Source organism: Geotrypetes seraphini, chromosome 3, assembly GCF_902459505.1.
Source record: "Geotrypetes seraphini chromosome 3, aGeoSer1.1, whole genome shotgun sequence".
In the NCBI taxonomy this organism is placed as follows: Eukaryota; Metazoa; Chordata; class Amphibia; order Gymnophiona; family Dermophiidae; genus Geotrypetes; species Geotrypetes seraphini.
The window spans coordinates 126,342,461-126,356,800 of record NC_047086.1 but is presented as its reverse complement, the minus strand read 5'-3'; the positions used below and the strand labels follow the sequence as shown (position 1 = coordinate 126,356,800).

The window sequence follows — 14,340 nt, the reverse complement described above, 5'->3', positions numbered from 1 at the left end:
CTGAGGTGTACTCGAATGGAGTTGGTCTTTAGGCCGGAGTGAGATAATTGAAGTAAATAGTCAAGGACCAGGGGGACGGGGACCGACACCGGGTCCTGGCTGTGAGAGGAGCACCAGGCTGAGAATCTGGTCCACTTTTGGGAGTAGCAGGTTCTCGTTGAGGTCTTTCTAGAGGCCTCCAATATCTCCTTGACTGATTGAGACACGGAGAGAGAAGTCAGGGGGAAAGAAACCAAGCATTCAGATGAAGAGATTGAAGATTGGGATGTAACAGCGAACCCTGACCCTGTGATAGTAGAGAGGGAAACTGAGGCAGAGGCAGTGGATCTCTGACACTGAGTTGAAGTAGAAGGGAAAACCAAGGCTGGCGTGGCCAGCGAGGAGCAATCAGGATCAGGGTGGCTTGTACTGTTTTCAGGTGGACAAGCGTCCGCAGGATCAGAGGAAACGGCGGGAACGCGTACAGGAACCTTCCCTCCCAGTCGAGGAGGAAGGCGTCGGCCTCGAGCCGGTCCGGGGAGTACATCCGGGAGCAGAAGAGAGGCAGTTTGTGATTGTGGGGGGATGCGAACAGATCTATTTGAGGTGTCCCCCACTGTTTGAACATCTGTCGTAGGGTTTGAGAGTGCAGTGACCACTCGTGTGGCTGGAGGAGGCGGCTGAGTCTGTCCGCCAGACAGTTTTGTTCTCCTTGTATGTACACCGCTCGAAGGAAGGTGTTGTTGGAGATTGCCCATTTCCAGAGGCGCAGGGCTTCCCGACAGAGGGACCAAGACCCTGTTCCTCCTTGTTTGTTTGCATAGTACATTGCTACCTGGTTGTCGGTTCGGATGAGGACTACCCGGTCGTGGAGCAGATGTTGAAAAGCTACAGCTGCGAGATAGATGGCCCGGAGCTCTAGCACGTTGATGTGACAGCGGCGGTCTTCCGCTGACCACATCCCCTGCGTGCGTAGGCCGTCCAGATGGGCTCCCCAAGCGTACTCTGACGAGTCCGTGGTGAGAACCTTGCTGTGATGAGGGGCAAGGAAGAGTAAACCTTTGGAAAGATTTGAAGAGTCGGCCCACCAGCGGAGCGATCTTTGCAAAGAAGGAGTCACTGTCACGGGACGGTCGATCGGGTCCCGGTCTTGACGCCATTGAGAGGCCAGGGTCCATTGAGGGATTCTCAGATGGAGGCGGGCGAAGAGTGTGACATGGACGGTGGAAGCCATGTGGCCTAGGAGAGTCATCATCTGTCGAGCTGTTACCGAGGTCAGCAGAGAGATCCTTCGACTCAGACTTACTAACGCCTCTAGGCGTGGAGGGGGGAGGAAGGAACGGAGGCGAACCGTATCCAGCGTGGCCCCGATGAACTGTAGGGACTGCGAGGGGCGTAGTTGGGATTTTGGGAACTTTATTTTGAACCCCAGACTTTGTAGGTAGGTAATAGTCTGTTGGGTCGCTGAGATAACCCCTTCCCTGGACGGGGCTTTGATCAGCCAGTCGTCCAGGTAGGGGAATACCTGGAGGCCCTGGGATTGTAAGGTTGCTGCGACCACCACGAGGCACTTGGTGAAGACCCGAGGTGATGATGCTAGGCCGAAGGGGAGGATTCGGTATTGTAGGTGCCAGTCCCCTACCTGAAAACGCAAGAACTTGCGGTGAGCGGGGTGTACTGGGACATGTGTGTACGCCTCCTTCAGATCAAGGGAGCAGAGCCAGTCGCCCTCGACGATCAGGGGGTAGAGGGTCGGTAGGGAAAGCATCCGAAATTTTTCCCGTACTAGAAATTTGTTGAGGCGTCTCAAGTCTAGTATTGGGCGTAGGTCTCCCGTTTTTTTCGGTACCAGGAAGTAACGGGAGTAGAAGCCCTTCCCCCGTTGGTCGGGGGGAACCTCCTCCACTGCCCTGAGGCGAAGCAGGTCTCGAGCCTCGGAGAGGAGTAGGGGTAGCTGCGTCCGGTTGGGAGGGCAATTCCTTGGGGGGTTGTCTGGAGGAATGGCCCGAAAGTTGAGAGAGTATCCTGATGAGATCACGCCAAGGACCCATGCGTCCGACGTGTCTTGTTCCCAGCGAGGGTAAAAGGCTTTGAGGCGGCCCCCGATGGGAAGGAGGCCTGGGACTATGGCAGAGGGGGCCCGCTCCCTTCCGCGAATCCCGTCAAAAGGACGAGGATGGTTTGGAAGTCGCAGGCGGTTGGGACTTGGGCATGGCCCGGTGGTGGGCTTGCGGGCGCCTGGGTGGAGGCCGCGAGAAGGGAGGGGTGGATTTTTGTGGGTAGCGGCGTGGAGGGGCCCTGAACGGCCTAGGCGCGGGCGGTTTAGGTTTTTGTCGGACGAGGGAGGCAAACGAGCGTTCGTGTTCGGAGAGGCGTTTTGTAGCCGCCTCGATCGTGTCGTCGAACAGTTCTTTTCCCACGCAGGGTAGGTTAGCCAACCGGTCCTGTAAGTTGGGGTCCATGTCGACCAGGCGCAGCCAAGCTAGTCGGCGCATGGCGATAACAAAGGCTGCCTCTCTGGAGGAGAGTTCAAAGCCATCGTAGGCCGCGTGGAATAGATGGAGGCGCAGGTTGGAGAGGGACTCTAAAAGCAGGCCAAACGCTCCTTGGCGGGAGGCCGGTAGGTCAGTCTCAAAGGCTCTCAATAGTCCAATGAGGTGTTTGAGGTAGGATGTGAAAGTGTAGCTTTGCACCCTAGAGGCCATCATGGCATTTTGATATAGTCTCCTGCCGATCTAGGGTTCGGCCTTCTCGGCCTGGGGGGACCGCGGCTGAGAACCGGGATGGGTGAGCCTTTTTCAAGGAGGATTCTACTAGCAGCGACTGGTGGGAGAGCTGTGGTTGTTCGAATCCCGGGTAGGGTACTGTGCGGTACTTGGCCTCCATTTTGGAGGGTACGGCTGTGACCATGTAGGGGGTCTCCAGGTTCCTGAAGAAGGCCTGTTGGAGTACCGGGTTAGGCGGTAAGCGGAGGGACTCTCTGGGCAGTGATGGCATATCCAGCTCCGCTAGGTATTCCTTAGAGTATCTGGAGTCGGACTGGAGGTCTAAGTCCAAAGCATGGCCCATGTCCTGGACAAAGCGAGTGAAGGATGGGCGAGATGTTCCCGAGGCCCCGTGCGGGGTCGGTGAACGAGACCTCCGTCGGGTGGAGAAGGATGGGGAGGCTTCCTTCGAGTATCGAGGTTCCTGCTCCGATCCACGCTCTGAGACCGGGGAAGTACTGTGAAAGTGTTCCGGGGTCGTAGATCTCCGACGTCTCGAGGAGCCCCTCGGAGATGATGTTGGGGTTCGAGGTGCCGATCGGTGTCGAATCGGTGACCTCGACCCGGACTCCCTCAGTGAAGACCTACAACCTCGGGTCGGAGTCCCGGTCCGAGGGGGAGTTCGGAGGATGCGCGGGTTGGAGAGTGATAACTCAGCCACCCTTAGCGGTCCCGTACGAGGTGTAGGTGAACGGCCTCGTAGAGTGGGGGAACCCCGGGCCTTCTTGGAGGTACGGCGGTTCGAGGTTTCTGTCGTTTTAGCACGACGTTTTGCACCGCGGCGGTCTGTGGAGGGAGAGCGCCTCGGGTGCCTCGGTGAGGAGTCCGAGGAGGATGAAATGCGGCGAAGCTTGCGCGCTTTTATTCGAGGTGGCTCGACGCGAGGCTCAGGCTGGTCTGGCACATGCGGGGTCGAGGTCGGTTGCAAATGGGCCATTGCAGCGGACAGCTCCGACGAGATCATCGCTCGGAGTAGGTCCTGGAAAACGGGCACGGACAGCATCGAGGGCATGTCCACTGCCTCGGTGCACTCCACCGGGGGCGACCTCGTATCAGAGTATTCTCGTGTGGTGGAGGCACGGCCCGAAGGCTTGGAGGACTTCGCCGGGGCTGTAAGCATGGGACTTCCGCCATGCGTCGCCGGTATCCCCGAGGCCGGTTTCTTTGCTGGTACAGAACCTGAAGAGGGAAGAGGGGACTTACCCGGAGCCGAGGTTTTCTGTTGTCCCGAGGACTTCGGGTTCGAGTCTCGAGGCGATGCCGAGGTATTCGGGGCCGAGGTCAAGGCCGGGGCCGAGGCCAGGGCCGACCTCGAGGCCGAGGTAGAGGGTTGGTCTGGGGCGAAAAGATCCGCCATGCGGGCTTTCCTTCGACGGAGGGCCCGGTTCTGGAAAGTAGCGCACTGGGGGCAGGAGTCGGTTGGATGAGCGGCCCCCAGGCAGAGGATGCACCGGCGATGCGGGTCTGTGATGGAAAGAAGCCGCTCGCACCGGGAGCACTTTTTAAAGCCGGTCAAAGGCCGGGACATAGAATCGAAACTGGCCGCGGCTCGAATAGCCACGCGGCCACGGGGACCCGGAAGCCTCCGGGTCGGTGAAAAACGAAGCAGGAATAGTTGAAACAAGAGAAAAACTCGCGCACAGCGACTAAATCGAGAAAAAACAAGAAAAAATCACGGTGCTAGAAGGCAGTTGGGGCAGAGCCTGAAAAAACACGACTTCTAGGCTCAGCGGAAAATTTTGAACTGGAGACCATGAGGGGATGCGCCCCCTAGTGGAGGAGGAAGGCACGCATGCGTGAAGCAGCAGAGCAAACTTAAATCTTCAATCAAGTTTGCTTGAAAATGCTTCCGCATCGGGGCTCCGTAGATGACGTCACCCACATGTGAGAATATCATGCCTGCTTGTCCTGGGATAATCTTGCTTGCTGATCCACATCTGCTGGAAGGTGGATAAGGAGGCCAAGATGGAGCCACCAATCCAGACAGAATACTTACACTCAGGTGGGGCAATGATCTTGATTTTCATCGTGCTGGGGGGTCATTTCTTTATGAATGCTTTGCATCTAACTTGCCAGTACTTGTCTCTTTTCTTATTTTCTTCATCCGGATCTTTTTTCTTTAAAGGATGTTGTTTTGGGCTGTAATAGCCTCTTTCACTTCACCTTTTAACCATGCTGGCAGTCCCAGCACAGACCCTTGGAAAACCCCAACTATCTACTCTTCTCCATTCAAAATACTGACCATTTAACTCTTTGTCTATCTTTTAACCCTTTCAGGACCATAAGGATCGAAGGCCAATTTTTGTGGTTTTGACGACATTTTTATGGTAAAAAGGGCTTGCAGATGCCAAAAAATTGATTTTTTTGTGTGAAATATCTTTTTTTTTTAAAAAAAAAAATCACACTTCTGGCTTATGGACAGTGTGGCAAGTGAATCTTCTCGTCAATCTGGCAACGACGCTAATGAATGAATGTCGGAACCAGTTTGTTTACATAAAGCTAGTATCATATGGAATCCGTACATATCAAATTTAGAACTGTAGACTATCCCAATCAAAATTTATAGGATTTTAAAGTTATGGGACAAATATGTCCCTTGGTCCTGAAAGGGTTAACCAGTTCTTAATCCACAATAGGACATTACCATCCATGACTTTCTAATTTCCTCAGGAGTCTTTCATGAGGTAATTTGTCAAAAGCCTTTTGAAAATCTAGATACACAATATTGACCAACTCACCTTTATCCACCCCTTCAAAGAAATATAATAGATTGGTAAGGCAAGATTTTCCTTTACTAAATCTACAGTATATTTATGCATGTACTCTGTAAATTTGTTCTTTATAATGGTGCCAAGCAAAATAGTAGAGAGAAGACATCAGGTTCATCAATCTATAGTTTCCAGATCACCTCTGGAAGCCTTTTGTTACACCAGACTAACACAGCTACCCCTTTTAAAGTTTTCATATGTCTTTTGGTAAGGTACTTCCCTCATCATCCCATATTTTTTTCAAGCCCCTTCATTATATACAGCAGTCAGTCACAAACACATTCTCTCAAGTCACTTCCCCACTTCCATCTCCTCCTCAAGCCTGCTTAGTTTTCAACTAGGTCACAGGTGAGGGAGAGAAGGAAAATTACAGTAACTCATATACTCTTTCTACTCTCCTAATGCTCCCCAATACCTATGCAGTCTTCCCAAGCTCACCCTAGCATTCTCCCTCTTCCTATGTTTTTCTACCCTAAAAGACTTTCCCCAGTTTTCTTGATAGCAGCACCCCCCCCCTTTCCTGTTAATAACCTCAGCACATATGTTCAGAGAGGCAGATGGATACCAGATATCATGCCGCTGTACCGGGCCATGGAGTACCGGGTACCTGGAGTACTGCGTCCAGCACTTGTCGCCGTACATGAAGGACGACACGGTACAACTTGAAAGGGTCCAGAGAAGAGCGACTAAGATGGTTACAGGGCTGGCTGGAGGAGTTGCCGTACAGCGAAAGATTAGAGAAACTCGGCCTTTTCTCCCTCAAACAGAGGAGATTGAGAGGGGGACATGATTGAAACATTCAAGGTACTGAAGGGAATAGACTTGGTGGAAAAGGACAGGTTGCTCACTCTCTCCAAGGTAGGGAGAACGAGAGGGCACTCTCTAAAATTGAAAGGGGTTAGATTCCGTACGAACGTAAGGAAGTTCTTCTTCACCGAGAGAGTGGTAGAAAACTGGAACGCTCTTCCGGAGTCTGTCATAGGGGAAAACACTCTCCAGGGATTCAAGACCAAGCTTGACAAGTTCCTGTTGAACCAGAATGTACGCAGGTAGGGCTAGTCTCAGGGCGCTGGTTTTTGACCAGAGGGCCACCGCATGAGCGGACTGCTGGGCACAATGGACCACCGGTCTGACCCAGCAGCGGCAATTCTTATGTTCTTATTAGATTTTTGCTGGCTCCTGATGGTAGCATGCTTTACCTTTTCTCCCCACATCTCACTTCCAAAGCTGCCTCAATTCATTCTCCACATGGTTTCACAGCAAAGTGAAAGAGTAACCCAATGGTTAGTGCACTGGCCTAAAATCCAGGTTCAATTCCCACTGCAGCTCCTTGTGACTCTGGGACAAGACAACCTTCCGCTGCCGAAGGTAGAAAATAAGTATCTTCATATAATATGTAAACTGATTTGATTGCAAACACAGAAAGGTGGTATATCAAATCCCATCACCACATGTGTGGATCACCCAGCGATTTCTCTGCCATTGCCCACACAGCCACAACCTCTGCCTCTTCCCTGAGTCATATGGGCAACTTCGCCTCTAGCTACACAGGACTAGAGAGAAGGTAAAGCTACTTCCTCTTTTGCAGCTGGAAAAGCAGGTTCAACTCCAATTATATCAACAGTAGAAGCTAGGCAGGTGACATCAGAGCACTGCAAGTGAGTGACTTCTGGGGGTTTCTGGATAAACCCCAAAAAATAAGAAACCCTATAAACTGTTGTAAAAATTCCTGCTTTACCAGTAAGCCATCTTCAAAACTCTCTGAATAGAAATGTAAAACACAAAATGTCACCAGCAGCAGTGGTTCTGCAGCACCAATGCAGTTACCAACAAGCTGGGCTGCTGCAGATCTCTAGATAGGAACTACACGCTAACAGAATCCTTTACCTCAGTCACACATGCTGAACACGAACAGTCCCTCATCCAATATGGAATAAGAGACCATAAATTAGAAAGACAATAAATTAGAAAGTAACAGGCAGACAAAAACTAAAATGGAAATTTCTATAGAAGCATTGCAGTATCAGTAAAGGAGAAAGAGAAATGCATTTCCTTCAGTATGATACAAAATACAAAAATAGAAAATGCACTTTCCCCAAAGCCGATGCATTTCAATTCCTAAAAATTTAATAAAATACATTTTATTTGTTGTCTTGTCATTTTATTTTCTAACAGGGTTGGTTCTAATCTCTTTTCCATTTTCCAAATTTGTTTTTCAGCATCTCCTTTCCATCTCTTCTCTCCCTCTGTCTTCCCATTGACCCAGCCTAATCTTCATTTTTCTTTCATTCACTCCCTAATTCATTTCCATCCTCTCATCTGCCTTTCTCTTATGCTCACTCCCAGACTAGCACCAGTTCCTTCTCTGTAAAACAAACCTTAGAATATTGCTGTACTGGATCAGACCAAGGGTCTACCTAGCCAAATATCCTGTTTCCAACAATGGCCAGTCCAGATCACAAGTATCTAGCAGTCCTTTCCCAACATCTAAGTTTTTTCTCTTACCTCATACCCAGCTTCTTAGTCCTACCAAGTCCCATTTTCCATATTCTCTCTGCCCTTCATAGTTTCTTCTCTTAACAAAGCTCTTCCTTCCTTGTCTGTCTCTCTCGAGATGCTTCCTTTCCTTTATTCACCTTCTCCATTCCTATCTCTGTCTAGAGGCTCTTCCCTTCCTTTTTTGTTCCCTTAGTTCTTGCACACTTCCCTCACTACAGAGGGGTCCTTTTATCAAGCCGCGCTAGCAGGGTTAGCGTGTCGGACATTTCATCACGCGCTAACCCTCACAGCTGGCTAAAAAACTAACGCCTGCTCAATGCAGGCGTTAGCGGGTAGCACGGCAGGCAATTTAATGCACGGTATTACACACGTTAAACCCCTACCGCAGCTTGATAAAAGGACCCCAGACTCTTTTCTCCATCCTTACACCTATCTACTCAATGCTTTTACCCCACTCTCAAACACATTCAATGTTTTTTTCAAAAATTCTCATGTCTGTCAGCCTGCCCAATGCTCATTCCCCCCTCAATGAGTCATTGATTGGATGTATTTTTATGTCATTGGATGAATAAAGATTCCTATATTATCAGATGCATTGGAGGACACTTTTATTAGTGCACATCATTCTGATCTGGACAATTCCACTCAGCCTTTGGTGCTGTCAGCAGCTTTGGCAGGAATAATTTGCTTGAATTAGAAGATTAGGCTCTTACCTTTGCTAATCCTCTTTCATGTCAGTCTGAGACAGAAAGCAGGCTGGGTGTCAAGACTGATATTCTTGTTTTCAAGAAAGAAGATTAAAGGTAAGAATCTAATCTTCCATTCTAGTGCAGCAAAACAGAACCCCCCAGTGCCTAGGGAGGGATAAGTGAGCATGCTGCCAGAACCACACAACCAAACTCTGAATCCCTTCCGGCTGCTACATCCATCCTGTAAAAACTTCGTAAGAGTGTGAAGGAGAAACCATATGATTGTCCTACAAATTTCTTCAGGTGAGACAGCTCTAACTTCTGCCCAGGAAAACATCATCCCTCTGATAGTGTTTGTCATTACTCCCACAGAAAACTGTTTTCCGCTCCCAAAATAGGCCGAAGAAATTGCCAGTCAAATTCATCTTGAAATGGTCACCTTTGATGCTGACCATTCTCATTGTGCTGCACCCAAGAGCACAAAGAGATGATCTGACAGGTGGAACTCATTCGTCATCTCTAAATAAATAATGAAGAACTCTTAAGATGTCCAGGTATTTCAGGATCTTGCCTTCCTTCTTTGCCCTGGAGGACAAAAAGTTGGGAGATGCATTTCCTGGTTTTTGTGAAAACTGGAAACTACCTTGGGTAAGAAGGAAGATTCTGTTCAAAATGAAACACCAGTCTCTGAAATCTTGAGGAAGAGTTCCCTGCAGGACAGAGCCCACAGTTCTAATACCCTTCTGGCCAAAGTTACGGCCACTAAAACAAAGTCTTGACTGTTGTCCATGAGCGAGGCCTCCTCCAAGAGCTCATATGGAGCCCGAGCTAGTGCCTACAGGACAAGATTCTAGGATGGAAAGAGCTGGTGCACAGAGGAGTGAAGATGCAAAGCTCCCTTTAAAAATCTGGACTTATCTGGAGAAGCTAAGGTTCGCTCTTTAGTTTGCCCTCTAAAGCAGGAAAAACCTGCTATCTGTACCTTGAGTGAACACACTGCAATACCTTTATCGAGCTCCTCCTGAATAAAGGCTAAGACCAAGGACTTATTTGGATTTATGCGTTTGACTGTACCAGCTGTGGAAACACTTCCAAGCCTTCTTATAGGCTAGTGTTTCTCAACACATGGTATGTGCACCCCTAGGGGTAAGCAAGCCACTTGTGGGGGATACAAGGCACTGCATGGGTCTCCCGCCCCTCCCCTTCCTCTTCCTCCTCAATCGCCGCTGCCACAGGGGATCCCCATACCCTCCAGCTGCATTGCTGAAACCAACCCAGAAGGCTTCCCTCCGATGTCAGAGCTGACGTCGGAAGGAAGCCTTCCGGGTCAGCAGGGGATCCCAGTTACCTCAACAGTTCTTCCTGCCTTCAGCTGCACTTGTTTGCAGGGACGCAGAAGTAGAGAATGACATGGGGAAAAAAATCTGTCCCCGTCACTGCCCCATCCCCAAACCCGCCGTCCCCTTCACTGCCCCGTCCCCGCAGCATCCAGCCTTCCCTCTTGCCACCTCACTGCCCTTCAGCGGCCCAAGAATCTCCCTCCCTTCCCCTTACCTTTGCGGCGTAAAGAAACTTAAGGGAGGGAAGGCGCGCAATCCCTTCCCTCCCTTCCTCTGGCCAAATCTATCTCCCTCCCTCCCCCTTACCTTCGTAGTGCTTTAGAAAAGAAACTGAAGCTGGCGAAGCCTGCCTGTGCCGTCCTGCAGTCACGTGTGTGTGGGCGGAAGCTTCTTCTCTGACCCAGGGATTATATCAAATCTGATCATGTTAAGATCACTGTTATCAAGCAGCTCCAGTACTATTAACTCCTGCACCAATTCATGCAGTCCACTAAGAACTAGGTCTAGAATTGCTTTGCATCTTGGTTCCTAAACTAGAAGCTCCATAAAGCAGGTCTTGATTTCATCAAAAATTTTTTACCTCCCTACCATGCTCTGATGTTACATTTACCGTCAGCATTGAGGTAGTTCAAATCATTTTATTATTGTGTTACCCAATGTTAGCATCCCTAATTTCTGATAACATTTCAGTATCTGTCCATTCATCCTGGTCAGGCAGATGGTAATACATTCCTAACACAATTCTTTTCCCCTTTACACATTAAATTCTACCCAAAGGGATTCCAAAGTGTGTCTCCAATCCTGTTCAATTTTCAGTCCATTCGATTCAAGACCCTCCTTAACATATAATGCTACACCTCCACCAATTTGATCCACCCTATCATGGCATCATGGCAATAATTTATATCTTGAAATGACATTGTCCCACTGATTATCTTCCTTTCCAACTGGTCACAGAGATGCCTATTATATCTATCTTTTCATTTAGTGCAATATATTTTAACCCTTCCATCTTGTTTCTTAGGTTTCTGGCATTTGCATACAGAGATTTCAAACAATGTTGATCATATCTATTTACAATTTACTCAGCAGTTGACATGGATAATTTGCAATCTTAAAAATCAGCCTGCTCTGTATTTAAGGAAACCTGGTTTACTGAAGTCAGAGATCTCTGGCTGTGAGAAGGACCAGGTAGACATGTCTTGGGGAAATCGAGAGCCTCTGTAGCACTGAAATGTAAACAGATGTTTGGGCCAAAAAAATGGCCCAGAAATGGGGGTCTCAGTTTATATTTGGTCAGCGTCCACCAACCCCCCTCCCGGGCCTGCCGTAAGCCTGGGGTCCAGCGGTGGGCCGGGACAGGAGGGATCCCTCCTGTTTCACAGACTTTTAAAAAACCTACCTTTAAAGCCTTGGTGGTCTAGTGGTAAACAGGAGCAGTCACTATCTGAAAATGCTGTCGCAATTTCTCATGGCAACCTCTTGAGACTGCAGGAACTCACAAGGTTGCTGTGAGAACTTGCAGCAGCTATTTCAGATAGTGACATTGTACAATGCAGGCACATAGGAAGTTCGCTCCTGCCTGGTTCACTGCTGGACCACCAATGCTTTAAAGGTAGGTTTTTAAAAGACTAGGAGGTGGGATGTGTCAGTCAGCTGGGACACCACTGGATCACCAGAGCTTAAGGAAGGCCTGGGAGAGGCCTTCAAGGCATCAGAGGGAGGGAGGAAGGGAGGGCTGGGTGTAGAGCCTGGCAGGAGGGGACTGGGGGCACAGCCTGTCAGAGGAGGGGAGGGAGGAAGGGAAATAGAGCTGGGTGCAGGGCAGGGGAGTTGGGTGCAGAGCCTCGCAGGGAAGGAGGTTGGGGACAGACCTGGCAAGGCACTTGAATATAAACCCCTGATTCATATTTGGGTCCAACCTTTTTTCCTCCTTTTGGTGGGAAAAGGGTCACCTTGGCTTATATTCAAATATATATGGTAGATAAAAGCAGAACAGAAGCTCCTACAACTCTGCTGTAGAGAGTTAAGACCGAAGAAATCTAGCACAGCCCACAGTGAGAGGAGGAGCTGAAGAATAAATGTGTGTGTGTGTTCGGCAATCATAGCCCTGCACTCTACTGGGCCTGCATATAAGAACTATGCCTATCACTCAGCTCTTTTGCACAGTTGCCAGGCACAGTTCCTTCCACTTTCATCATGGTATTCATCACAAACACTATGCATATAATTGAAATGCTATTTGTGTTGAGCATTGCCTGGAAAATGAAAGTCACTCCCAACCTGGCGTTTTCCAGCGGGTTGCCAGAGTTCTGGGCATCCGGCCCTCAATTACTAGACAACCCATTAGAGATCTCCCTCCAGCCATCCAGAGGATTTCTCTTTTCTTCCTTCTCAACTGCTGATGCTTTATAACACTGCCTCACCTCCCAGCCAGCAGCAGCAAGATGCATTAATAAGATGTCATCTCATTTTCATACCACACCTCCACTGGGAGGGTATTCCAGACATCCACAACCCTCTCCATGAAAAAGTATTTCTTGATGTATGCCTCAGTCTACCACCCCACAATCTCAATTTAAATCCTCTAGTTTTACCACTTCCCTGTATCTGAAAAAGATTTGTTTGTATATTAATATTCTTTGAGTATTTAAACATGTTTTTTGCTTCCCTATTCCTCCAATCCTCTAGGGTTTACATATTGAGGTCTTCAAGTCTCATCTGTTTGTTGGCACAAAACCCACACAGTTTTTGTTGTCTTATCTTTGAACCATTAAAATCTTTATATCACTAGAGGGCTACAGTCTCCAAAACTGTACAAATTATTCCAAGTAGGGCCTCACCAACAACCGGTATAGTACTCCTTTCTTCTACTGGTTATACCTTTCACTTTGCAGCTTTAGCATCTTTCTGGCTTTAGTCACTGCCTTGAGTTTCACTATCTTGTGAGCCTCAGACAATTCAAGATCCCTCTTTTCCTCTAAATTCCACCCTTTTCCCCCAGTTAGGCAGCTTCTTATCTTCCCTTCTCTAACTTCACCCCACCCCACATCCAGCATCTCCTCCTTTCCCTTCTTGCTGTGGGCCCTACCACATTCACATCCTACCGTACCTCTTTCCCAGTCTGGGCCTGTGCTTACAGTGTCTATGCAATGCTAAAGAATCATTGCATAGACTCTGTAAGCACAGGCCTGAAATGAAGTGCCTCATTGTCCCACTGTCCTCTGAAGCAGACTTCCTGTTATTGAACAAGAGAGGAGGTGCTTCAGCAACAGTCTATGTATCCATGTTTCTTCAGGCTTCTAGGTGGCCTGGGAAGAGGTAGGGAACAGAGCAGTGAAAGAAGGAAGCAAATGTGGTCTCTAGCAAGTGCCAGAACTACAATATCACTCCAGGCAGCCATCCTACTGTTTAATATCTGGCCAATCCTGCTGAATATACTTATTAAAATATTTCCATAATGCATCAGAATGAGACTGTTAGAAATCTAGGACTGGTCTCAATCTTCTTTCTGGATCTCTCTGCCAGACAGGAGTAATCCATTTTAAACAAGAACCTATAATTCTGAATTTCCAATTATTGCATTTATTAAGAAGAGCAAGGCTACAATCCCATGTATACAAGAGGCCAGGGCAATTCTAGACGTAGACTAATGGGTAATGTAGTAGGCTATAAACCGGGGAACTGGGTTCAATTCCCACTGAAGTTCCCTATGACCTTAGGCAAGTCCCCTAGTCCTCCATTGTTTCAGGAAGAAAAGTTTATGGGACAAAGAAAGTACTGTAACCTGCATAAAATAAATTTGATTATACAGAAAGACAATGTTATCATAACCCATGAATAGGAACCACACACTAATATCACCCAAGATAGGCAATTTAACACACAGCATAAACTTATTTCACGTCTGGCTAGGTTGAGCTGCTGGCCCATGCCTTGGTAGAGTGACGGAAAGCTAGTTAATCTCGCCACTTTTTCCGATCCACTGAAACCAGAGCAGAGAAAACCCTACAGCAGCTCCAGCGCCCCAAGCTGGACGCCTCCTACCGGAAGTAACGGGCACAAACGCCGCAGCACTCACCAGCTTCATGTCTTGCTGTGGAAAGCAACCGAGCAGCGCCACATTCAGCCGTGCGCCGGCTCAAGGTGCCCTGTTGCACACCGGGAAACGTAGTCTTCTCCCCCTTACTTTAAGCCGGGGCGACGTAGAACAGCAACAGGGTCTAACGCTTTCCTGGGGGCTGTAGTCCCTGCTGCGTCAGTTTGTAGTCCTTTCCCCTTGTCCTGTCTCAGGGCATTG

The 14,340-nt window shown here is 48.8% G+C and overlaps 1 protein-coding gene across 1 annotated transcript in view; it reads right to left on the bottom strand.

Annotated features, from left to right (window-relative positions):
- The window catches only part of INTS9 (integrator complex subunit 9), a 256,971-nt gene extending 242,730 nt beyond the window's left edge, over positions 1-14,241 (bottom strand). The window contains exon 1 of the mRNA XM_033938099.1: positions 14,122-14,241. Coding sequence (XP_033793990.1) covers positions 14,122-14,130 — 9 coding nt within the window. The 5' untranslated portion in view covers positions 14,131-14,241. The remainder of the gene's footprint in view (positions 1-14,121) is intronic.
- Positions 14,242-14,340: the final 99 nt, after the last annotated feature.